Genomic DNA, 26,322 nt, shown 5'->3' with positions numbered 1-26,322 from the left:
AAAAAAAGGCCAAAACACGTGTTTCTAGCATGCCTGCTTAATTGGGTTATCTATGGTAACCTCATACATCGTATCTAAATATTAGATACAAAGCGTAAAAGATGAGACAAGTTACTTGGCTCCTTTGGACGATATCCATGACTAGAGGTGACATTCCTCTCTAAAACTCAAAGAGAATTTTTTTTTCTTTTATCCTATCCCTCGTAGATGGAAGACTACGAGTAAGGTTTTATAATCAAAACCTTACCATGCCAAAGACATCCACCCTCAAATATACATACCATATGACTTAGATCCAATTATAATTAAATGTTAGAGAAGAAATTATTTATTATACTTTCTTGACACTCTTAGCACATTTTAATTCTCTTTTTATTCATTTTTTCCATTTACAAAGATAATACGATTTTTTGAAAGATGTTTATAAATTAAATGTGATGTGACAAATGACGTTTATTTATATAAGCAAATAAAAAATGTCCAAAGGTTAGAAAAATACTAATTGTACTTTATTATCCATTTAAAAATAGATATTTTGGATATGATTTCAAATTATAACAATAAAAAAACTTGAAAGTAAATTTAGGATACTCAATATTAGATAGAGATTTTGGTATGTTCTAGCAAATATAAAAATTAATCAACTCTAAAAGTCATGAATTTATTATTGAAAATAAAAAATTGCCATGTTATGATTAATAACAAATAAGCTAAATAATTTCAAAACTACAATATTTTAAAAAAAATTCCTTAAATTAAAAGTAGAATATTTGGATAAAAATTCCAATAAATGAAGCACAACCTCGTGATGATTTCCGATGAGAAATGCCAGAGGGCTCACGCGCGCGCGCCCTTTCGCGTGTCATAAGGGGCGACCCACACGCCGTCTGCACTTTCCACCCAGCTACTCTCGTCTGGAAGTTTCAAATTTTCAAAATTTCAAACGCTAAAAAAGAGAAAGCAGACATCACCCGAAGCCAAAACTGACCAATCGTAGGACATTCTGGACCCCTCGGCGCATGTTATCTCCGCCGCCTGTACACTCCTCCGAAAGAGGCGTTCTCCATAGAATAGAACCTTCCAAGCTCCAAACCCAAATACGGTACCCCCAGGCTAGCTCTTGAGGCTGTTCTTGCGTCCATTTCAAGTCGACACCCAGCTTCTCTCTCTCTCTCTCTCTCTCTCTCTCTCCGTGTTTGGAACAACCTCGGGATTTCTAGGTTTTTGTAGAAGCAGTTAAGGGCAGGGCGGGCTTCGGATAGGTGGGAAAGGGTAGGGAAGATGACGACCATGGAGAGCTTGATTGGACTGGTGAATCGGATTCAGAGGGCTTGTACTGCACTCGGTGACTATGGTGGTGGCGAAAACGCTTTTTCGTCTCTCTGGGAGGCTCTACCTTCTGTTGCTGTTGTTGGTGGACAGGTTCTAATTGTTCTTCTTGATTTCTCTATTTTATCTTAATTTCTTAGTTTTCTTTTTTTTGGAGGGATATGCAGGTTTGTAGCAGGATGGCGGATGAATTTTAGAGATATTTCTATTTTGTTGAGCTATATTCTTGTAGAGATTTTAGCTAAGAAAGAGGGAGAGCGAGTGGTTTTGGATGGAGTGATATTTAGTTTAGCATACACAGAAAGTTTAGAGGTAGGTCGCCAATGAATTTTTGAGAAAGAGAAAGACTTTAGGTGTTACAGAAAGATATTGTTTAGAGAGATTCATGTTTAGGCCTTCGGGGAGCTGTTAAAGATTTTGTCTTTTCTAGAGAGACGAGATGGGGAAAATGGAGCGGTTAAATTTTTTATTTTTTTTTAAATTTTTGGTGAGATAGAGAGGGTTGCTTTCTTATTGTTTCTGATGTTATGATTTTTGTTGGATTATTGGAGCTGAGTTCAGAGTTCGGGAAAGTCTTCAGTTTTGGAGAGCATTGTGGGGCGAGATTTTCTTCCAAGAGGATCCGGTAAGGATTTTTATAATTTTCTTTGGTTCGTGTTTTTATGCCTTATTGGATATTTTTGCATGGTGTCAATTGAAGTTGATCTTGGACATTAACAGGGATTGTGACAAGGCGGCCTTTGGTGTTGCAGCTGCACAGGACAGAAGATGGACAGCAGGAGTATGGCGAATTCCTTCACCTCCCAAGAAGGAGATTCACTGATTTTTGTATGTAGTAGTCTCTACTGCTCATGTTAACCCTTCACTTACTAGTATAAGATGGCGCCTTGAAATGATAAATTTTGTAAGGTTTCTTGTTGTGTGCCTCGAATTGATAATTTATAAAACTTTAGGAGGTCATGTATATCAAGCCTCAACACTCCCCTTGATGGACTGTGACCCTCTTATATGGAGCCTATGTGCCTTACATGTGAAATGGCATTAGAAGGGCTGGTATTCTAGCATTAGACCTCCGGGATTTGATACCATGTTAAATAATTAATTGGCCCAAAAGCTGAACTCGTTAGGTAATATGACAATAATGTGTATCAAGGCTAACCAACTATATGTTTGAAACTAGACATATTGAACTTGAGCTAGTTGCAATAAAGAGAGAAAATTATCCTCAATCATTTGTGCGTGCTTTTGTTAAAGAGGTGTATTCAATGCAGCTATGTGTATGCATGTGAATGCATGGTCAAATCTATTGGAAGAGAAGATATTCAATAAGCGGTTCACATTTGTGTTATGATTTTACCTTTTATGTGATCTATGCGGGAAACCTAAAAATGTCTAAATATATGGCAAGTTGCATATGCAATACCTGATTTTGCTCTTTTCTATTCTCTCTCTTTCCCCTATGTGTCCTGTTGTGCTGGGTCTTTTCTTTGCTGCCACCTCCTCCTCCTTTGCTAGCTTCTCCTCCTCTGCCCTCACTGGGCTCTTGATTTTGGGATGAGAAGTAGATCATTAATAATAATATTAATTCATATAATAGAAAACATTAAACTTGTAATTAAGAATGTCAATTGTTATAAATACTAATTAAATTGTTAATTAGAAAATATTAATAATGTAAATTGAACATCTTAATTAGGAAATATTAATAGTTCTATTTAATATGTGTGAATTGAAAAACCTATCACAATGATTGGTCTCCATCTATTTTTAACATGTGCCAAGTACATATCAATGACCATAATAGCCTTGCAAACTCATGGACTCACTCACCCTTACTAACATAACAATAACACACAATAGAAATACTAAAAACTAAAAATTACCAGTAATACTCCCCCTTAAGTTGGAGCATAGATGCCATATGCTCTTAGTTTGTTAGAGATGATTGGTCAGTTGAGGAAAGAAGGATTGTCTCTTGCGATGGTTTTCTCTTTTGCGTAATTGCCCTTTCATAGCTCATCTCTCTTTTGTCCGATATAATGTTACTAGATAGGTTTGATGGCAGTTTTACTCTATCCAGGCCAAAAGGAAGTCCTTCATTTTGAGGTTGGATAAGGTAGGGAATGTTGGAGCTTTGTTTGTTCTTGAGAAGAATCGTAAGTGCAATTGGTGGGTATGACTCTTTGTGAGCAACTTCATGGTTTTCTTAGGGGTTCTTGGCTCTTGTTGGTAGGTTGGGCAGGGGATTTCGAAGATTTTAGGTAGGTTATGTTGATTATTGGATGGGGATTCATGTGACTAGGCTGGAGAAATTTGTGGAATTATGACATGGATGGAGGGGTAAGAAATATTCCATTTTTGTTCCTAAAGGGCTGAAAGGGGAAGAGTGGTCTCAATTGGATGCTTTCGTTGCTTTGGAGAGTTCTTGTCGATTGGACTCAAATGTGTTATTACCACTTTACCTAAATGTTTAAGCTATTACGTTGTGGGCCAACAATGTATATCAAGTTTTAACACTCCCCCGCATGTGCAGCCTGACAACACACATAATAAATTTTTAAATACCACAGAATAAATGCGGGCGACAAGACTAGAACCCAGGACCTCCTAGCAACCAGCTCTAATACCATGTTAGATTACCACTTTACCTAAAAGCTTAAGTTGTTAGGTTGTGGGCCAACAATGTATATCAAGCTTCAACAAATGGAGTAGATACCATGAAGATCTACAGAAATCTCTTATGGATTCAGGTTGTTGCTAGAAGTATAGGCGATCATGTAGGTCAATCGATTTCTAAGAATATTCAGGAGATGGTCTGTGCTTGTTGCAAGGAAGGTTGCAAAAGGAGTTCATTCAGTTAGCTTCCCAAGAACAATCGATGGCATTGAAGGTGATATTGCCGACAGAGCAATTAAAATCATAGGGGGCTAGGGTTTCTTACATGGAAGATGGGATTATGAAGCTTGAGTGAGCTAGGCCGGGCTTATTGCCAATTAACATTGATTTGGACCGGTTGTTCGAAAATAATAAGTATATTAAATTCTTTGATGGGCCAACTAGTTAACGAGGCCCAAAAGCAATTTTTTAATTTTTTAAAACAAGCTTGGGTAGGGGGGAAAGCTTCAATAGAAACATAGTTGGGCCACTTAACTGGGAAGGCCCAAGAGTCTCTACAATCCCCTGAACGTAGGGGAGCCTCTTCACCCCCGAGTTGGGGGGATACATGAGTTCTTCGTCCCCCAGAGCAGCAACATATCAAACAACTTCCATCTTTGAATGGAGTACAAGGTGATTGAATATTGTGCTCTTCTTTGAATAACATCTTTGATGGTCATGATGAAGGATACTCTAATAAAAGTAAAGTGCAAGTGACGGAAGGAGGAAGGCTTGTTAGGTATGATGCTTCTCCTTGATTAGAGGAGAATGATATTAGGGGGGAGCTCTAGAAATGTAAGGGGGGAGTTTGGTTCTAAGGATTTTAATTCTTGTGATTTTGAAAATCAAGATTTCATTTTTGGTTCGATGGGAAATCAATCTGGAAAGGGAGTCTATAGGTGTACGCTCATTTTAAGGAAATTTAGATGGGCTTTGAAAAAAGGTAGGAACTTATTGAAGATAAGTGAGAGTTATCTAGTGTGAAACACATAAAATTATAAAGAGGGATTCCAAAGGTGTGTTAAGTATAAATGAAGAGCCTATCAATGAGGGGAAAAATTAAATAATGGAAGTAAGAGATGAGGAGATGTTTTAGATAAGGACAACATGGGGAGTAGTGATTTTGAATGTGGAAAAGGTATGTTATTGGACCATATTCTGGAACAATGTGGATATACCTCCAATTCTTGCAATGATTGTCTCTGGGATTTATTTGACGTGCTGCCTCCTCGTTTAGAAGGTTTAAAAGATATAATATATTTGAAGATGAGGTTCCAAAGATGATAAAAAGGTTAAGGATGGAATTTTCCTATTGACGCTCAATTGTTCAAGATAAAATTCTTGGGAAGGACTTTGAAACTCAAGAGGTTGTTGGATGACTTGGGCCACATGTTGTCTGATCAAGGAGGTAATGATTATGGTGGCAAATCCAAGGTGAAGAAGGGTTAGAGGGAGTTGGCTAATTTGAAGTGTTCAGTGAACTATGATGGGAAGGGTTTAGAGAGGGGAATTCGTGGCTAATCATAGCAGTTGTTATTTTTTTTTTTGTAATTTTTTGTTCTGCTTTTCTTTATTTGTTTATTTTTTTTCTTTCGTTTTTTTAAATTTTTTTTTTTTTTTTAGGATTTAGTATCCCTGCTTTGATTGTACATTCTTTACCTTAATATATCTTCTTTTACTGTTAAAAAAATAAAGCTTCTTAGAAATGAATGACAAAAGCATTTTGGATTTTCAAACTTCACACGAGTGGTTATAATGAGCTTCTACTCAAGTTTGTCCTAAACAAAGTGATAATCAACTTCAATGTGTTTCTTCTGCTCATGGGAAATTGTGTTGAAGGCAATATGAATTGCAGCATGATTATCACACATCATGTCCATTTATGAGAATGTGGAAAACCAAGTTCTTCCAACATGTTCTTTAGCCAAACAACTCATGTGTAGTGTGGACCATGGCTCGATATTAACATTCAACCTAGCCACTGCAGTTTGCTTCTTACTTTTGCAAGATGCCAAGTTACCACCAACAAAAACATAGTTTTTGGTCATGGATCTTTTGTTGAAGGTGACCCAACCCGATCCACATGTGTATATCCTTGGAAATGAGCATGACTTTGATCCTGGTATGACTTGATCTTGTTATGATCTATTCTAGGTATTTCAAGATATGAATGAGTGCATACAAGTGACTTGTTCTCGGAGAATCAAGAAAAGGACTTGCAACATTTGCTGTGAAAAATATATCTAGTTGAGTTATAGTCCGATTTTCCATTAGATCTCCTACATCGTCCAAGGTCAACCAAAAAATCATCCGCATCCAGCACTAATTTGCTGTTACGATCCATGGTGTTTCAACAAGTTTGAATCCCAAAAAAAATGAGCATGAGTTTGATCTTGGTATGACCTATTCTAGATGCATCTCGTAAGGCATTTCAAGATATGAACGATTGCATACAAGTGACTTGTTCTTGGAGAATCTAGAAAATGACTCCCAACGCTTGCTGTAAAAATTATATCTAGTTGAGTTATAGTTTGATTTTCCAATAGGTCTCCTACATCGTCCAAGGTCAACCAACAAATCATCCACATCTAGCACTAATTTGCTGTTACAATCCATGGTGTATCAACAAGCTTGGATCCCAACAACCCAGTCTTATGACTCTCATCGAAAAGGTCTAGAGTATACTCCTCCTATGAAAAAATGGTAGATACTTCTATACCAAAGAACTATTTCAACGACCCTAAATTTTTGGTATGAAATTTAGTCTATAGAAAATGCTTGAGGATTTGATTACCTTGATTATCGTCCCTCGTAATCATAATGTTGTCTAGGGAATTGCCGTGGACCTATGTGTCTTTCAGTGGATGCTGGCTGGTTCTTAGGCCTGCAGTGGTGCTAGCACTTCTCCTATGATGGTAGGCATGAAGTTATTTTTAGGGTTTTAGGCTTCAATTTTACGGTGGCTGTTGCACTTAAGGTTTTTGTCTCGGGACCATGTTCTTGTACCATATTAAGAGTATTATGTTGATTGAAAGATCCAATCACAATAAATAAGTCTCTCCCCCTATTTATAATATGCCAAGTATATAACAATGACCATAACACCCTTATGTATTGACTCACCCTTACTAACACAACATTAATACTGAATAGCTAAAATAATCAGTAACAATTATTAACATCATTTAGCAATCATATATTATTTTGCTATAATATATTAGTTATATGTTGAATATATAATAATATTGTTCATATGATAATAATAATAATAATGACTCATACTGCACTTGTAATAAAAGTGAGTATCCAAACACCACTTATTTTATCAGTACTTATTGTTAGGCACAATCAAACACTATTATGATTTTCAGCATTTCCTCAATATAGTACTTATTATCGGTGCTTACTAAATTCAGTAATTTTTCAGAAAAGACTTCTGCACAAGTGGTTCCAAATAATCCCTAAATGTTTTGTAGAGAACCGACTAGCTTTCTTGTTTATGTGATGGAAACAAAAATAATGCAAAAATTAAATGTTTTTTCATAAGTACTTTAAATGTTGAAATATTACGAAATTAAAAATTTGTTAAAAAAGCAAGCTTAGTTGAGCCCAAATAATTTAAAATTGGTTGTATTTTGGTTACAAAGATGTGATCTTTTATTAAATGGATTGCTAAGTCTCTTTGTTTTGGGCTAGGATTTAGGTATGAATCAGATTCTCTATTGCTAATTCAATTTTCTCGTTTTTTTTCAAAATTCTGAAAGTTCTCTTGACAAATGGTTGTATGTTTTATGGGACGGTTTTTTCTCTCTTTTTATTCTTTAAATGATGTCTTTTTTTTTTTCTTTTTTTTTTTCCGCACATTTGTGGTCTAGGTTTGCACGGATTAAGTGCATTCCGAGAGCTTCCTGGATAAGCCTATAATAGCTTGATCCACTTGAGAATCTGTGTGGAATTGTGCGCTTACCTTGAGATGCTTTTAACTGGATGAAAACGTATTATATTTTTGTGCTTTGTCAGTTGAGTTCTTTGCCTATTGAGATTTTCAGATGATATATCTACTCTTTATCAGATGAAATGTGTATATTATGGTCAGGAATGGTATATATTGACCCCCACCCCCCACCCCACCCCCGCGCGCGCGCGCTTCAACTCTTCTTGTTACTAATGTTACATGATAGAAGATATTGCACTTTGCATCCTTAACTGCATTGATGCAATGTTTTGATAGAATTAACTTGAATGAGTTTTTCTTAAAACAAAGTTTGTTGTTGTATTGCTGTCATGTGCTTATAAATAAGCATTCATAGAAGTTTTTTGAGCTTTTTATCGTATGATTTTTTGTGCAGCCATGGTTCGTAAAGAAATTCAAGATGAGACTGATAGAATGACAGGGAGGACAAAACAGATTTCTCCTGTTCCCATCCATCTGAGCATCTATTCTCCAAATGGTGAGTTAGTTATCATTATAGATGTTTTCTAGAATGCTTTGTATTGGGTTGATGGTGTTAACAGTCCAAGAATACAGAAGGGATGTGAAAGTGTGCTGATGAAGGAGGGTATATAAATGATTAGTCAGTATTCAGTATCATTTCCATGACACTAATAACTTTCATTTGTTAAATTGGATTCACTGTACAATCTCAGTTGTTGGTGTATCTTCATTGGAGGTCCTTGATTATTTAGGTGCATTTTGTTTAGCCACTTTCCAGTTGTACATATTAGAGGAAGCAGGCTTATTCAGTGGTCTTTGGTCATAAGAATAGATACATAGCATATGTCTATCCATGAAAGGTCTCTTTGAGTTGAGCTTTTATTCCATTTGAACCTCACACAAATTGCAGATTCCTTTCATTTTATATTCTGTATTGCATCTATGGTTTTCTTTTGCATCACCTCATGCTTTCCTGTTTTTGACAGTTGTCAACCTGACCCTAATTGATTTACCTGGTTTGACAAAGGTTGCTGTTGGTAAGTGCTCTGCCCGTTCTATTTTGGAACTTGTAAAGTGATATGGGCTTTTTTTCCAAAAGTACTTTGTTCTTTGCAGAGGGACAGCCTGAAGGTATTGTTGAAGATATAGAAAACATGGTGCGATCTTATATTGAGAAGGTAAATACAGATTATCTTTTCTTTCATAAAGAAGAACATTATTATTGTTGTCATCTTCATCATCATCATCTAAGAATCGATAAATAAATGTTTCGGTGATTGCATGGCATTTCACTGTAGAAACATGAATTTTTATCTTTGAAGTTCGAACAAAGAAATTTAAACAAATCAGTGCTAAGTGAATCATGTATGCCGCCTCTAATTGTGTGTGTCTGTGTTTGTTTTGAAAATTCAAATAAACTCAAAAAACTTGAAAGTTTCAATTTTCATGTATGATAGTCAAATTACCTAGGTACCTTCTATAGACACTTAAGTGTTTTGAGTTTTCATCTTCAGCTGTTATTTAAGTCCTAATTGATGGATGTATGGTTCCTGTAGCCCAACTGCGTTATCTTAGCAATATCTCCTGCCAATCAAGATATAGCCACATCAGACGCTATGAAACTTTCCAGGGAAGTTGATCCCACAGGTATGTCCTCTTTACTTTTTTATGGTGGCCAAATTATATGCATTTGATCACTTGCCCTGTCATGTGCATTCAGTCTTTCCTAATGCAATTACCCCTGCAATTTGCCCAGGTGAACGGACATTTGGAGTGTTAACAAAGCTTGATTTAATGGATAAAGGAACTAATGCATTGGATGTAAGCTCTCTCTCTCTCTCTCTCTCTCTGTGAGTGCGTTTTTGCATGTGCATGTGCAGGTCATTCACATTCATGCATATGGGCAATGTGTGAAAAGATAAAATAAGTACGCATTTGTATATTTATGTTTTTGAAGTTGCAGTACTTGAAATTATAAAGACCAACTTTCTTTTTTATTATTGTTTAATAATTGATTTTTTAGTGCTGATTGAAGTCGAAGGAAATGCTTATATAAGAAGCTACTTTGAAGAAGAACATGACCTTCCCCTTTGCAACCTGTCTTCCCCTCTCCTCCCTGGTTTAATGTGTCGCAATGGCAGCTGTGTGTAGGTCATGAAAGAAGAGATTAGCAGAAGATCAGTCCAGATTGAATGGAAGACCTTTGATCTGAGGCTGGATGGAGCGGGAAATGTCAAGTTTCTTTTTGTGTTGGAGCGGAACCCTAAACATAATTGATGGTTGATTATCTTTGTTAATGGTGAAGTGGTTCCTCGAGGGTTTGTCGTGATGTTTGGAAGGTTGCGTTTTTGGGGGGGGGGGGGGGGTTTACCTGGATCATTTGAATTGGCAGCATCGTGTATTTGTTGGCACTTCAATCAACAACAGTGGGGAAGTACTTGGAGTTAGGATTGGGTTGGAAAGTTAAGTATTTTTCGTTTTTTTTTTCCCGGAGGATCTAAAGAAGTGGATGGTGAGGATTTGTGCGGAAGACTGGCCAAGGCATTTGGTGCGATGGTCTGTGTTAATGCTGAGGGATATAGAACACCAATCACTCATTGAGCAAGGTGGTGATAACGGGAAGCAATAAGGTTTGCAATTGGTGTAGGGTGCGATGCAGGTCACGATGCCTGGTTGTGCATTGTTCAATCCTGCTTTGCATCCAGATGTGCCTAGGGTTTCAATGAAGGATTATTGGGTGGAGAAGATGGGAATGTAATGTGCTTTGTTGTGTCAATAATGGGGATGGGGTCTGCGAATCCAAGGGGAACAGTGTGGGTTTTGAATGGGTTGGGCTGGTATTATTAATATTCACTAAATCTGGGCCAGCTTTCAGGCTGTCTTAAATCAGTTCCAGATTATTAAAATGGACCTCCAATTTAGGTCCAAAAATCTAGTCTGCAGAAGGTCAATTTTATATCTCATGCTCAGCAAGTTGGACAAGTTAGCAATCCGGCCCAAATCTTAGGTAATTTTTTAAATGGGCATCCTATAGACTCATCTCCTTCTCTGAAGCAAACCAACCTCTGACTTCTTGTTCATAGATGGAGATTGTGCAGACGGCTACCACCTTTACATTGGAAGAGATTCTAGTCCAGTTAAGTTTGAAGGACTAAAGTCCGTGAAAGCTAAGACTCGAGTTGGAGGATACTTCCATGGAGGGGAGAAATAAAAATGAGTCTTGAGTTCTGGCTGTTGATAAGGGGGGTTGTTACAGAGGACATAGAAGCTGGTGTTAAAGAAATTCAAGGGAAAAATGATGGTTCAAGAGTTGGGGGGGGGGGGGGGGGAATGTTTTGGCGTGGGAAGCAAATAGAATAAGTTTAGGGGAAGGTTCATGCTTGTCGGAAGGCGGTCCTGGTGGGTTTGGAAATCAGGGAAAGAATTGAAGAGAAGAGAGGGGTTTTGGCAAAATAGTGCCAAAGTTTTTAAGGAGAGAAGGAAAGTTATGTATTGTGGAAGATCCAAATGCTCAGAGGGTTGTAAAACCGAGAAAGATAAGGTGAAGAAGGAATAGGGGATCTCTTGGATAATGGCAGTGAAGCCCTTAGTGAATTTGGTTGTGATCACAGTTGCTTCTTCCGATTTGCTTGGAGATTTATCATATTTTTCTCCTCCACTGGAAGGTTTGGAGGGGATTCCTGTTTTTGAGGCTGGTGGTATGGATAATAAGCAATAGGCATAGTTACAGAATTCTGTCCATTCCTATGGAGAAAATTTCTTGGCAAGGATATAGAAGCACAACAATTGATGGATAAGATGGGTTTGCTAACTGAGGACTCTAATCCTAAAGGAAATGGAGTGTGATTTTTTTGTGGTAGAAGGGGAAGAAAGCCTTGAGAGGATTGGCTAATCAGAAGTGCTTAGTGAACAATGATGGAAAGGGTTTAAATAGGGGTTTTCTTGGTTAATTCTTGTTAGTTTTTATTTCATTATTTCATGTTCTTTGTTTTTTTTTATTCTTCATTTTTTTTTTGTTGTTTTGTTATTTTTTTGGACTTTCTGACCTTGTCTAGGTTGTAATTTCTCTTTCTTCTTTCTAATATTTCTTCTTTATCTTCTTTTTCTTCCTTTTTTTTTTCAAAAATAAAAAGGAAACACTTATATGGCTTTGTAACAAGTGCATAAGAATTTGTAACAAGTGCATTTGCTTCTATGAACATGTTTCGAATACATACTAATTTGCTTATACTTCTATAAAAAATTTCCAAATATTTATCAATACATGTTTCCCACTATTATTTATTATGTCTTCTATATCTGTTAATTTATGCTGGGTAGCAACTTGGGCAGGCTGGTGGGGGTTGGTTTGGCCTACCTTAACCTAACCTCATCTTTGGCTGGGCTTAGGCAGACAAAATATGCTATATTATTATATAGTGAGCCAACTCTTCTTGTGAGAGCAAGTGCATATAGGGCCCAAATGGGACCATAAAGAAAGATAGACCGTTTGATAAAAAATGTATCCAATGGCCTACTTGCTGATTAAATTTGGATCCAGTTCCATTGCAGTAAGTCCAATCAAAGTTTGTTTTGAATTTTAGGCCACTTTTAAAGTAGTCAACTTTGACTGCTTTGATTGGACTCCACCCACAATTAAATGGGGTCTCAATTTGGCTGGCACATTGGATACAAGGTAAAATTTCACTCCATCTCCATTGTTTTTATGGTCCCATGTGGGTTCCATGTGCGTTGGATTTAAGAGTGGTTGGCTCATTGGCTTATATGAGGTTGCTGTTACATTACCACTTCACCTAGAAGCTTAAGCTATTAGGTTGTAGACCAGCAATGTATATCAAGCTTCAACACTCCTCTGCATGTGCAGCCCAACAATACGTGGAGAGATAAACACATGATGAGTAAGGACTACAACTCAAGACCTCTTGGTAACCAACTCTAATACCATGATAGATTACCACTTTACCTAAAAGCTTAAGTTATTAGGTTATAGGCCAACAATGGATATCAAACTTTAATAGGTGCTAAAATTGGATTCTATCAACTATATAGAATAAATATAAGAATGCATTTATATTTTATATTTTCATAAATTCCATAATATAGTTCTATAAGCATGGTTGCTAACTAGCAAAATTGCAAAAATTGCAACTAAAGTAGCTCAAATTGTAGAACCCTTGTACAGAAATGGCACAATTCACTTGGTGAATTGTTGAATCGAATCGAATCATGTGAATCGTAAGATTCAGATGCAACTCCTCTAAAACCCAACTTAAAGATTTTAAATTTTTTGATGGCCTTTCTATTTGCTATTTACATGAGTTCTGTCCTCCAAGAAAGAAGAAAGAAGTCTGTTGGCCCTCTCATTTTGCACCTTTCTTTTCTGCCATTCGATAAGATTAGAAGAAAACCAGAGTTAGAGAAGGAAATCAGTCTTGAGAAGAAAACCAAAGTCCACTAGGTGGGTGAGCCTTTGGTTGGCATGTTGCCTTCTCCACTCTAGATTTAAGATTTGATTTTCATTAATTTTTATATTTAGTTAGTTTTGTATATGTGTTTTTAATTAAACACGATAAAATTTAAATTTTTATGGTTGTCTATTGATTCATTCCCTTAAAAACCATAAAGTTCAATTTTTTATTAAAATTTCTTCATTCCTCTCCTTATTGTTTTTCAAAGAAAGCATACACATTTTTTATTGTTAAACATGTAAACTTACACCATAAACATGAAGTTCAATTTTCAAAAAATTTTCACGAGTCCTTATCTTACTTTTTAGTGTATCTTAAACTCTTAGACTTAGGGGGCATTTGGTAAAATTTAAGTATTAAGTGCTGAACAATGGATCCAAATGTGATTTTTTGAACCAGTTCTAAATTGAAATTGAGTTGCTCACTGTATCTAAAATCTAAGGGCTTGCTGGTATCGCTGTTGTTTTCTGATTGTGTTTCTCTATAGTGAAAAAACAGATTATAAAAATGCAGTTGTTTCTGTTGTCGGTTTTCTGTTTCTGTTGCCGGTTTATAGTTGTTTGCCAAAAATTCTAATATCTAGAAATAGTTTTTTATAATTAAATTATTTATTTTATACACTTTTAAATTAAAATCAAAATTAAATGATCATATGAATTTAAATATAATTAAAATAAAAATATACATAAATTTCAAAAAATAATAATAAAGCCAATTACATAAGAATTTTACTATTTGTCAATTGTCATGTCCAATAAAATTTTTATTGTAAAGTAAATTTTGAAAGTAGAACAATTAAGTAAAATAACTATAATAAATTTTATTTTTATTATAGTAATTTTTTAAATGTGTATTATTTGTAATTTTATTATTTTAATTATATATTCATAAATATTTTTATTTAAAATGAAAATGTGCATTTTTTTAATTAAGTTTTTAATTTGTATTAGTTTTTTATTATAGTAATTTTTTAATGTGTATTATTTGTAATTTTATTATTTTAATTATACATTCATAAATATTTTTATTCAAAATGAGAATATGCATTTTTTTTAATTAAGTTTTTAATTTGTATTAGTTTTGTAAATTTTAGCCAAACAGGTTGCTGGTTTTTAGTTTTTATTTTCTGTTTCTGATTTTTGGTTTTCGTTTCTCTAATTTTTTATAATGATACCAAACAACCCCTAAATTATTTTAATTGTTTGGTATCTATGTCTAAACGTGTGTTGTTTTCAATTTTAATCTTTTCAATATTTAAGAGTATACATATTTGATAAAATTAATGAGCAATTACATAAGCTAAAGTTTTTAATTTAACATAAATGATATTTTCTTGTCATATATTTAATTATAATCACATGGATATTGAAATTTTTGTCATTTCATTTTTTTTTGAGAGATACAATTGGAAAGAGATCTTTGAATTTGTTTTAGACGTGTTTCCATGTCTGATTCTATCGAAGTAATTTCAAGAAAATTTAGAGTTGCCTCTAAATGCTCTGATATCTTATTAATTCACTTATTTAGTGAACTAGTTCAAACATAGCCCCACTTCACAGGTCATTCGGATCAAACAAACGCCCCTTTAGTGCTTTAGTTTGAGTCACATAACATGTGTCATAGTTTCATAGATACTAGCTTAACTTGATACTTGATAGAGGTGGAATGGTTAGATCATGGTATACCTAGTTTATATGGCTAGTTTTCCTCTTATATCAATATATGCATTAGGTAAATAGATCATGGTAGGATTTACACCTACAAAACTTGCTTCAAAAGCAAGTGTAATTCCAATTATCAACATGGATGATCGATATTTGTTGAATTTCAGTGTATTTTCCTATTTTACTTGTCCATATACGCAAGTTAGTTATTAATTTTTCAAATTTTGTGCTGAATCTTACTATTTGATTCGATTCTCATTTTTGGATTCATGAAATTGGGATTTTGATTCACAAATTGTATCTCAATTTGACAACTATGCTTGCAAGCAAATAACAAAACTCGAGGTATCGTTCTAGTTCCTCAACATTAATGTCATCCTCAATGGCGCAATTTGCTTCATCAATACCATGGAGATAATCATCAGCGTGTCAGCAAGTCCACCATTGATGCCATTAAATGCATTAGTGTATTATTTTGTATATTTTTCCTCAAACTTAAAATTTATGAATTGCCTATATGATGATGAAAAATAAATTTATGAGCTCATTTTCGCAAAAATTAAATTAAAAAAAAAAGAACCACTTTCTAGATTCTCTATACAAATTGTAGTGAACAAACACCAATTTAATGCTCCAAACAATTTTTTAGAATATCCAAAATTATAAATTTAACTCTAGGATTTTACAATCCTGCAATAATTCTGATCCTACCAATCCCATTGATTCTATTACGATCATTTTGACAAAGTAGGACAATCCTACGATCTGGATTGCAATTTTAACAAGTTTGTGTGAATTTTATATCTTGTATTTTTGCACGAAAAGAATATTAAATAATTATTTTCATAGTCATTTTAAATTTCAAATAAAAGGATATAACTTATACCCAATGTAGCTTGAGTTTAACAAAAATTGGCTTGGGTTGAAGGTCTAGAGGGTTGAGCCTACATTGGGAGTTCATACCTTGGGTTGAGCCTGCATTGATCCTTAGTCTTATTTGGCCTGCCTGAATTGCACCCATAATATATGCAAAGTAGATAAACTGATAATACTCCAAATATTATCTAAAGCCAGTGTTGACCTCTAACCTGACTCTGCCTGCATTGCACCCTTAATTGATGCAAACTAGGAATTAGTATGTATATGTACGTAATTGCCCCCTACTGAACTAAAATTGCCATATCTCCTCCTCTTCCTCCTCTCTCTCTCTCTCTCAGGTTCTTGAAGGAAGATCTTATCGGCTACAACAGCCTTGGGTTGGAATTGTGAACCGTTCTCAAGCTGATATCAATAAAAATGTAGATATGATTGTTGCTAGGCGCAAAGAGCGTGAGTACTTTGAATCTAGTCCTGATTATGGGCACTTGGCTGGTAAAATGGGTTCAGAACATCTCGCTAAACTTCTCTCAAAGGTATAACTTTGCATATTTGATTTGCATTTTATGCTGCCCTTTGTTTTTCAGAATGGTGTAGTCTAATGATGATTATTTCCCTGGTTGCAGCACTTGGAATCTGTGATCAGAGCTCGAATCCCAAATATCACATCCTTAATAAATAAAAGCATTGATGAACTTGAATCAGAGATGGACCACCTTGGTAGACCCATTGCTGTTGATGCAGGAGTGAGTGTGTGTGTGTGTGTGTGTGTTTTAGTTCTATTAAATGAATCAGAGTCACTTCTGTTTTCTATAATGGGAATGTTATATTGCAGGCTCAATTATACACCATCTTGGAACTTTGCCGTGCGTTTGACAGGATATTCAAGGAGCATCTAGATGGAGGGTAAGCACAAAAATTCACAAATTTTGTCTCTCACCTTTGATATCCTAATTTATTTATTTATTTATTTTTTTAAGAAAGCCATTTTCCAAGAATTTAAATCTCTAGTGTTCCATTGGTGTAGAAGTAGCTTAAGATAGATGCCATCATTTTTTTTAGGAGATTTGTGCTCTAGTCTTAGGTCATTCATTTAATTGATGGATCATATTTTGGTGCAAGGGCACCTTTAGCTTTCAGGGGGCTTTGGCCCTCCAGAAAGGTGTTAAACTCTTTAAGAAATTTTTTTATATTACGAGGAATTTAAAAAAAAAAAAAAATGAAATCTTTGTTGATGGATTTCTGAGGCTATAGGCCCCTTCAAGGTTATATTCCTGACTTCATCGCTATTTGGATGGTCTGTTGACTGTTGGACTTCAGCCAACTTGATTCTGGACAAGGCTACTTAGAGTGCTTTCAAAGTCTGTTTTCGGTTGAAAGTATTATCTGAACCAGTATATTTAGAGAAGCCCGCTCCTTTTTTAAGTAGAAAATGTAATTTATCGTTTACTTCTCAAAGATGAATGTCTAGACAGCAAAAGCATCCTTGTAAACTGTTAAAGCTTGATATACATTGTTGACCCACAACCAAACAGCTTAAGCTTTTAGGCAAAGTGGTAATCTAACATGGTATCAGAGCTGCTTCTAGTCTTGTTGCTCACGTTTATTATGTGGTATTTAAAAAATCATTGTATTCTGTATAATGGGTGATATTATCGTGTATTAATCTCTCCACGTGTTGTCGGGCTGCACGTGCAGGGTAGTGTTAAAGCTTGATATACATTGTTAGCCCACAATCTAACAGCTTAACCTTTTAGGTAAATTGGTAATCTAACATAAACCTTCTAAACCTTGAGTTTGTTACATCATGAACTACTCACAATTACCAAAAATTTGGCATAAAAACTCTAGAATAAAATCTGTAAAAGTAGTAGTTGTCACACAAATTGTAACTGACTGATCAAACAAAATGTAAGGGGAGCACTGGTGCACAGCACTCTCCATTCAAAACTGGCTGCATATCATACCAAATGGCATCGTGATATAGAACAAATCTTACTGAAGGTAAATATGGCCCTGATAGAGAAACCAACCAAGCCTGAAACAAAGGCACCTCTCGAACAATAGCAGAGCAAAGGAACTAGATATGCAGAAGATTGAAAATTCCAGCCATTTTACCATCAATTTGAGACAAACCAAGAAAAGAGAAGCATGAAAATCGGTGGCGCAAAAACATGTCGAACTGCAAGACATAAGTAGTTATTATGCAGGAAAACTTTTGCCCTGCTATAACCCCAAGTCCGTAACCTGGGTACAACCTTCGGTCTCTAGACAACACTTTTTCTTCCAAATATATCTGTAAGTTCAGGCATATGGCCATAACCTGCAAAAGATATGAGGCCAATAAGCACCAAATCTGAAACTTGGCAAAATCAGATTGCTCCATACCTACATGCTCAACTAACTCTGCACCATCTCTTTTGCTATTATGAATTTTCTTGTTAACCACAATTTTGGCGAATGGGTTTACCCAAAGCAATGAAGTGAATGTATTAAGCAAATATTTAGTATAAAGAAGCATCTTGCCAATTCATCCACAAGCAATTATTGACAAATTCCAATGGAGCTGATCTTTTCCACTTCCCTGCAGGCATGTGCAAAAAAACCAGCAATGCAACCTGTGAAAGCAGCAAGAATCCTCCCAATGCAAAGGTTTGATCCAAATCCAAATTTTAAAAAACTGAAGCAACAATGCCCAAACAAATTATAAGTCATAACAAAACCCTAAAACCCCAACAAAAACACCCAATTGCTTCTTCCAACCTCTTCAAAGCTGATCACTCAAAAGATACCTTCGTATGCAATACATACGTACCTTTGTAAGCAATACAAACACCTTAAAACTGCCTAAACACCCTAACAAAACTGGAATCAATGCTCCATTAATTAAAATTCCAATCTTTTGCTATATTTCGGTATGAATCAAAAGACAAGAAATGTTTGATCTCTTCAAAAATTTCGTATAGGAATACACTAAGAAACAATTCAATTGATCAAGATGTATAATTTTGGTTGTACTGAATCCATTTCCTCTCATATTCAGGGAAGTATAAATACCTATTATGGACAACAGGTGCATTTCTATTAAAATTTTACCTGATCTGGAAGTGGATAATTGTGTGCTCTTCAATCTGTATCTCTACTATTAATAAACAGAAGCAGAGTCAGTTTTCAATCTGCCTTTTTTTTCCCCCATATTGTTCCAAAAAAGTCTTCCTGCAGATTCATAATTAGAATAAAATTTTCAACTGATGAGTGAATTAGTAAATTGATCATATTCATTTTTTTTACACATTTCTATCCATAGCTTCCAAAAACTGTCTGTAACTTATGAAAAAGTGTCTGTAACTGCCAAAATTGGTGGACCATGTGCATTGCGCATGCCTGGAGATAAACTTAGTAAGTTTGTGGTTATCAGGTGGATTTGGTGACCCTTGCAACTTGATCCATAGGCATTTGACAGTTTTGATCTGTACTCCTGCTATTTATATGCATTATTATTTATTAAGTGTTTGTATGGATGCTTCATTTACTGCTTTAGTTTTAAATGATCTTTGATCCTGGATTTCTTGTGTTGCATTTTTTATCTTCAGACATCTGTAACGGCTATTAGAATCCTAAAATGTGTTTTGATGTGGCTTTTTCAGGCGACCTGGGGGTGATCGGATCTATGGGGTTTTTGACAACCAGCTTCCTGCTGCTTTGAGGAAGCTTCCATTTGATCGACATCTATCCCTGCAGAATGTAAAGAAAGTTGTGTCAGAAGCAGATGGATACCAGCCACATCTGATTGCCCCTGAGCAAGGTTATCGGCGGCTTATTGAGGGGGCTCTGAATTATTTCAGGGGTCCATCTGAAGCTTCAGTGGATGCTGTAAGTAATGTTTCCTGGCATTGTACTACCTTGGTTTTCTTGAATAAAAAAAAGTTAATCTAGAAAATTGTACAATTCTTTATGGAACTTGTCTCTGAATCTGATGACTGAAATTGTTATGTAGGTTCATTTTGTCTTGAAGGAACTTGTGAGAAAGTCAATTGGAGAAACTCGGGTGAGGATTAAGATACTGAAGATTTTGGTTTAATGAGTGCAAGTTGTATTCTAAATTTGCAGTAAACTGAAGGATTTACATTTGTTTTGATGGAATAGGAATTGAGACGTTTTCCAACTCTACAAGCTGAACTAGCTGCTGCTTCCAGTGAAGCCTTGGAAAGGTTCCGCGAGGAGAGCAAGAAGACTGTTGTTCGATTGGTGGACATGGAATCTTCATACCTGACTGTGGAGTTCTTCCGGAAACTTCCCCAGGAAGTGGAGAAAGGGGGAAATACAGCTGCCTCAACTGTGGACCGCTACACGGAGGGTCATTTTAGGAGGATAGCGTCCAATGTATCATCATATGTGAATATGGTGTCTGATACCCTCAAGAACACAATTCCCAAGGCAGTTGTTTATTGTCAAGTTAGGGAGGCCAAACAGTCTTTACTCAACCACTTCTACACACAAGTGGGAAGAAAGGAGGTAAGCTCTATCTCTTGCTCTCTCTGTGCACTACTGCAAAAGTTTATACGAAGATAATATCAATGTCCATATCATGCATCTAGGCTCCCTGAAGGTTCTGTCACATTGGTTTGCAACCTCCAAATATGTAGACCCAATGATAGATTTTCTTTTAAGATGCATGCATAATGTACACAAGGTTTGATTAGATGCTATTGAAAAATTTTATTTTAAATGTTCCTTTGCAAGATGCATTTGTATTGCATGATAGACCAATTAGATGATTTTCCCGGCTGCTTTACTTTTGCAGCAAGTGGTAGAGATGCTAAGTTTCCTTGCAGAAGCAGGTGTTTGACACACAACTCTCTAAACAGCGCGACATTATACACAACCAAATGGGAAACAATTGTAATATATTAGAAGTTTAGAACATGTAATATTTTTAAAGAACAATTGTGAAATTAAGTGTTAATAAATTAATATGAAGTTGACAAGTCATTGAGGTATTTTACCAATTCTTGATTGATTTTCTGATTTTATTAAATCACCTACATACCAAAGGGCAGATACTAAAGAGGGAGGAGTCATAGCTATAAGTTCATTAGGGGGTATGCGTCTTTCTTGAGAAGCTTCCTCTCTTCTTTTCTCACGTAGTGGTATCGTCAATTAGCCATGGCTGCTGTAGGACTTGAAAGGATCACAAGCATTTTGTTCAGACCAAAGGAAAGGCCTTTGATCTGAGTTTGGATAAAGTGGTGAGGGAGTTTTTCTTCTTGTTCTCGAGCACAATCCGTCTCCAAATAGGTGAGTGAGGTTTTCTTTAGTTGCGGTGAACTGATTCTCAAATGTATTGTTGTTGATTTTTGGGAAGGGGATTTGAAGTGTTTTGGATGTGTGAGGTACGGTGTGGCAATTTCACCAATGAAGTTGGGGAAATTTTCAGATTTGCTGCTCAGATGGAAAGAATGGAGGTTCTTGGTGTTTGCTCCTGGTGGGGTTGAAAGGGGATGGTTGGTGAGAGTTTGTGAAAGAATATTGTACAATACCTAGGGATTTCCTTCCTGGTAATGTTTATGTAGGCAAAGGAATATATCAAGTTAATCATTTGTGGAGCCAAGTAGTGTTGTCGGAGAAGAATCAGGTGTGTGCATGATGTGGTGATGTGATGCAAGTGGAGAAGTTTGTTCATACGCTGCAGCATCCAATCATCCTTGTATAGAGGCTATGACTCCCACAGCAGAGGCAGCTACTGTGTTGGCTGCAAGTGTTATGGAGGCAGCTAGGGTTTCTTGAGGGGCTTCAAATTCAATGGAGATTGGGTATGTGGGACTTGGTGCTCGACCATTGTTTTCAACTTGGACTATCCATTGGATAGAAAAGGAGTTGCATTAAATTCCCAGATGGGCCAGGTTAGTGAACAGGCTCAACACCTAAATGACTTTGTTCAAGACCAGGAGGCTTTTGCGAGTGCCCATGGTTTTGGCCACGGATTATGAGTATGCAGGGATATCCATATGGACGTTCGAGCAGCGGTAAGGCTCAGAAGGTTTTGGACAGTTGGGTTGCTGGACAGAAGGAATATGTGCAAGGATCAGTCGAGTCCACATGAGGCTTTAATTTGTGTGAAGGCTTCACTAACAGAAAAAAGAGGATTTATAATTGGGAAAGTGTCTGAGACTATGCATGGAAGGAGAACCACATGGGTGTTGAGGGGTCAGTTAGGTTTTCCAAATCTTCTTCTGATGAGGTGTATAGTGAGTTTTCTTTGGAAGCTGCTGGTTGCAGAAGCTCTCATATGGTTCAATTTGTTGTATGGAGTAGGGATGGAGTCTGCAGGAGCTTTGAGCATAGTAGTCAGAGGCGCAAGGCGAGCCGAGACGCAAAGGGTATTTGAAGCCGAGGCGTGAGGTGAAGGCATGCGCCTCACGAAGGTGAGGCGCACAACTATTAAAATTCTGTAAAATGCCTATTTGGGGTAATTGATATATGAACATTTGAATATCTAGTAATATTAGAATTTAAAATGCCAAAACATTCAATAGAAAAATTGGAAATTCAATGAAATTGTCAAGGCCAAAAGCATCAACAATTCAACATAGTTCAACATCAAAATAGAAGAGTACAAAACAAATTACAAAACAGTAGCTAAATTCAGTAAAAAAGGTATTATGTATTAGTTATAAACTTGCATTGAACTACATATTTAATTACATATAATATTATAAGAAGAAGCAGCAGTCAGCAGGCAGCAGAAAGAAGAAGAAGAACTGAACACGAATAAAAAGAAGAAGACGACTTATAAAGGTTCGAAGGCTCGAAGACGAGCTCGCTGCTGGTTCGAAATGTCGAAGACGAACTCACGCTGCTGGTTCGAAGGCTCGCAGACAAACTCATGAAGGCTCCTAATGGTTCGAAATGTGGAAGACAAACTCACGAAGGGTCGTTCTGGTTCGAAATGTCGAAGATGAACTCACGCTACTGGTTCAAAGGCTCGAAGACATGCTCGCGAAGGCTCCTGCTGGTTCGAAATGTGCAAGACGAACTCACGAAGGGTCGTGGGGCTTCGAAGGGTCGAAGAGGGCTAGGGCTCTTGTTTGGTTCAAGTCGAATGAGGGCTAGGGCTCTGGTCTCTAGCTATTTCTTTATTTAACAGGCTCAAAAATTTCAAGGCTCGCCTCACCTCGCCTGGCGCCCCTCCGCGCCTCTTGCAAGTTGCCTCGCCTCGCATGGGTTGAGGAGTTGGCCTCCTTGCCTCTTTGCGCCTCGCGTCTAGGAGGCACGCTTTTAACAACTATGGCTTTGAGTTTAGAGGTTTTGCATGGATGGAAAGGACTGTGGAAATAAAGGTTGGCAAGCCATACAATAAGCAAGAAGAGACAAAGGTGCATATGTGTTGTAAAGTGAGGCACAAGAGCCTAGGCAAGAGAAGCTCTCTTGCTAATAGTCAAATGAATTTCAATTTGCAAATGAGTAAGCTCTTAAAAAGAGCTAAGAATTGAAATTTTATATTGAGGAGTCTCATGCTCTTAGAAAGAGCTAATGATGGAAATTTTATATCATGGAGTCTCATAATTGTTCTAAGATAGGGTTAGAGGACAATGAAAGGAGTCGTATTGAGGAGGAAAAGAAATGGGGTGATATTTTGGAAAACAAGAGATTATAATGGTTATTTCTGTCGTGCTAGTGGTTTATTAGTAGATGAGGTTTGTCAACGATTTGGATATGTTTTTTTTTTACTGACTTGGGGATATTTCTCACGTGTCTTCCCCTCCACTTGAAGGTTTGGAGGGTATGTATTTTTGAGGAGGATGTTGGGTGAAGAATTGCCAATGAGTAATCAATGTAGTAATGGGATTAACCTGCCCCTGTTGAGGAGGTTAGTGCTATGGATGTCAAAGCTCAACAGGTGATGGATAAGATGAGCATTTGGCTGATCCTGGAGGGAATAAAGTTCATTTGAATGGTGGAAAAAGAAAAGTAAAGAAAGGACAGTGCTGATTAGAAAATTTGCAGTGCTCTGGGAACTATGATGGAAAGGGTTTAAAGAATGTTTCTTGTTTAGGGTTTGCTAGGTTTCTTTTCCTCTTCGATCTTTTCCTCCTTTTCAAGAATCTCTTGTCCTCTCCAGGGCATGGTCTTAAATTTCCACAAAATTATTGAAATTTCCATTGAAATTTTGGCTTTCCATCCCACGAAATTTCAACAAATCATCTAAAATTTATCAAAATCTTGAAATTTTAGCAGAATTTGTTGAAATTTTAACTGTAGAATGAAATTTATGGAAACTTATATGTGAGGTTTGACACAGTGAAATTCCTCTTTTAATTATCATATATTGAAGCCAAAGACATCAGCTACAACATTTTAATTTAACTTTTTATTTCTACATCATCTTTCTTGTATAATAAATAATATTTAATTGATTTATGAATTTCATCTATATTAACTGAATACATTTCATACAAGTATTACATCACAGCTACTGCACCTCGTACATAACATGCTTGTCATTGATGTATTTAAGATTCAAATTTTAGTGGAAATTGAACTTTAAGACTTTGCTCCTAGTTTGTAATTTCATTTTTCTATTTCTTAATGAATTTTTTTTGTTATAATTAAAAAAAAAAAAAATAGTATAAAGTTTTATTTCCTTTATAAATATATTATTTTCACTCTCTGTGCATGTTAAGTGATACTGTTTTTATTTCATACTAGTCAATATGTCATGTTTGTTCCATGTGATTGTGTATAGTGTAATTTTTTTTTATAATTTTGAATAAATTCGAGATATATGTTTAAAACCAATTAATAATATATTGTCATAATTTAATTTACAAATATTATAATGTGAATATTCAAAGTTATTTATAAAAATTAATACTCTGTTTAAAAATTATAAAATAAAAATATTGACATGAGATGCTATTATAACATAATTTGACATGAATGATAGGAATACCTAATTAAAAATATGAAAATATTGATTTTGAATATTTACATAACATTATAAATAAAAAAAATTAATAAGTAGATCTTTTGTTATTTTTTATTGTATAAAAATCTCAATGTATGGCTTCTTCCATAGCTTTATTATAATATCTAAGTTGTGATTTGCTACTAAAATGAAAAATCATAATAATTGTTATTTTTTGTTCAGTTAACAATCGATTAATGATTTTTCAAATTTCTAAATAAATTTAAAATTTATTATTTGGAGGGTACTTATAGGTCTATAGCTTCATTTCTAAAATTTATCTTATATAAATTATATTATTATTTATCTAGACACTGCACTACTGAAGACATTAAAGAAATTTACCTATTTTATTTCCATGGATGTACGTTTTATTTAACATTTATAATGCCATTGCATTTTCATGTATGTTTCATTTAGTATGTGAATTTGCTACTTCCGGTGCCTATGTTTGAGACCAATACTGTATTGGTTAGAATCAATTAGGCAGGGGCAGTAAATTTATATGTTGAATGGATTCAAACTGGAGTCTTTTCTTTTTCTCCCTCTACTACCTCTGTGATTGTAATAATTGGTTTTGACATCAATTTTAGGGTAAGCAACTAGCTCAATTGTTGGATGAAGACCCAGCCCTGATGGAGAGGAGACAAGAATGTGCAAAAAGGCTTGAATTATACAAGTCAGCCAGAGATGAGATTGATTCTGTATCTTGGTCTAGATGAAAGTAATGTATTTTTCACATTTCCTTGTATATTGGTGATTCATTCCAGGCCTTTGTCAATGACCCTCGCATTTTTTCCACTTGCCTCGTGTGATTCGTATATATGGACAATGTGCACATGTAAAATTTATTGGTCAATATATTGGATTGTCCTAGTATAGCTGATATTCTTATTTTTAGGTACGGAAGTGTTTTGTGAAATCAACTCCAAATTATAGGTCCTTAGTTTTTGTTGTGTACGGTGGACAACCCTGTTGGAAATCGATAAATTTCCAGAGCTAGAAGTGGGAACTTTAAGTTCCATGTTAATGGACATGCATTTCTGGCTGAGTTTTGATATGTGTTATACATTTTCATGTATTCCATTTCTGGTGGCAAAGAAATTTGTATTCATTCTTCTCCATCCTAGTCTATTGGCTATCACTAGCAGACGGATGCTCCACTGGGGAAGCAAATCCCCTCTAAAAACTTGGGGATTCAAACTCTTTTACTGTCAAATTGGAGTTCTCTGTGCCGCTAATGCAATCTGATGCCTTGTTCCAATCCTTCTGTGAATTAATGTAGTGTTCCTTTAATTGAAGTCATCTTGAGTTGATTTTAGCAATGTATTTTCTGTTCTTTTTTTGGATATTGCCGGGTGTCCTGGGCTTACGCACCAGACTAATTCTACGCCTATGCCAGTTGTGCTCTCGACCAACACGTAGGAG

The 26,322-nt window shown here is 35.7% G+C and overlaps 1 protein-coding gene across 1 annotated transcript; it reads left to right on the top strand.

Moving 5' to 3' along the window:
* Nucleotides 1-817: 817 nt before the first annotated feature.
* LOC131165367 (phragmoplastin DRP1E) lies at nucleotides 818-25,775 on the top strand. Its single transcript, XM_058123094.1, has 15 exons — nucleotides 818-1,422; nucleotides 1,891-1,954; nucleotides 2,050-2,157; nucleotides 8,334-8,435; nucleotides 8,905-8,955; nucleotides 9,035-9,096; nucleotides 9,475-9,565; nucleotides 9,675-9,739; nucleotides 16,268-16,462; nucleotides 16,553-16,672; nucleotides 16,762-16,832; nucleotides 19,574-19,799; nucleotides 19,924-19,974; nucleotides 20,073-20,441; nucleotides 25,488-25,775. Exons 1-15 carry the CDS (start codon nucleotides 1,282-1,284, stop codon nucleotides 25,614-25,616), a joined length of 1,845 nt encoding a protein of 614 aa, XP_057979077.1. The 5' UTR covers nucleotides 818-1,281; the 3' UTR covers nucleotides 25,617-25,775.
* The last annotated feature ends 547 nt before the right edge of the window (nucleotides 25,776-26,322 follow it).

This window comes from Malania oleifera, chromosome 10, assembly GCF_029873635.1.
Source record: "Malania oleifera isolate guangnan ecotype guangnan chromosome 10, ASM2987363v1, whole genome shotgun sequence".
NCBI lineage: Eukaryota > Viridiplantae > Streptophyta > Magnoliopsida > Santalales > Ximeniaceae > Malania > Malania oleifera.
The sequence above is the reverse complement of the archived record's forward strand: the minus strand, read 5'-3'. Positions and strand labels throughout refer to the sequence as shown.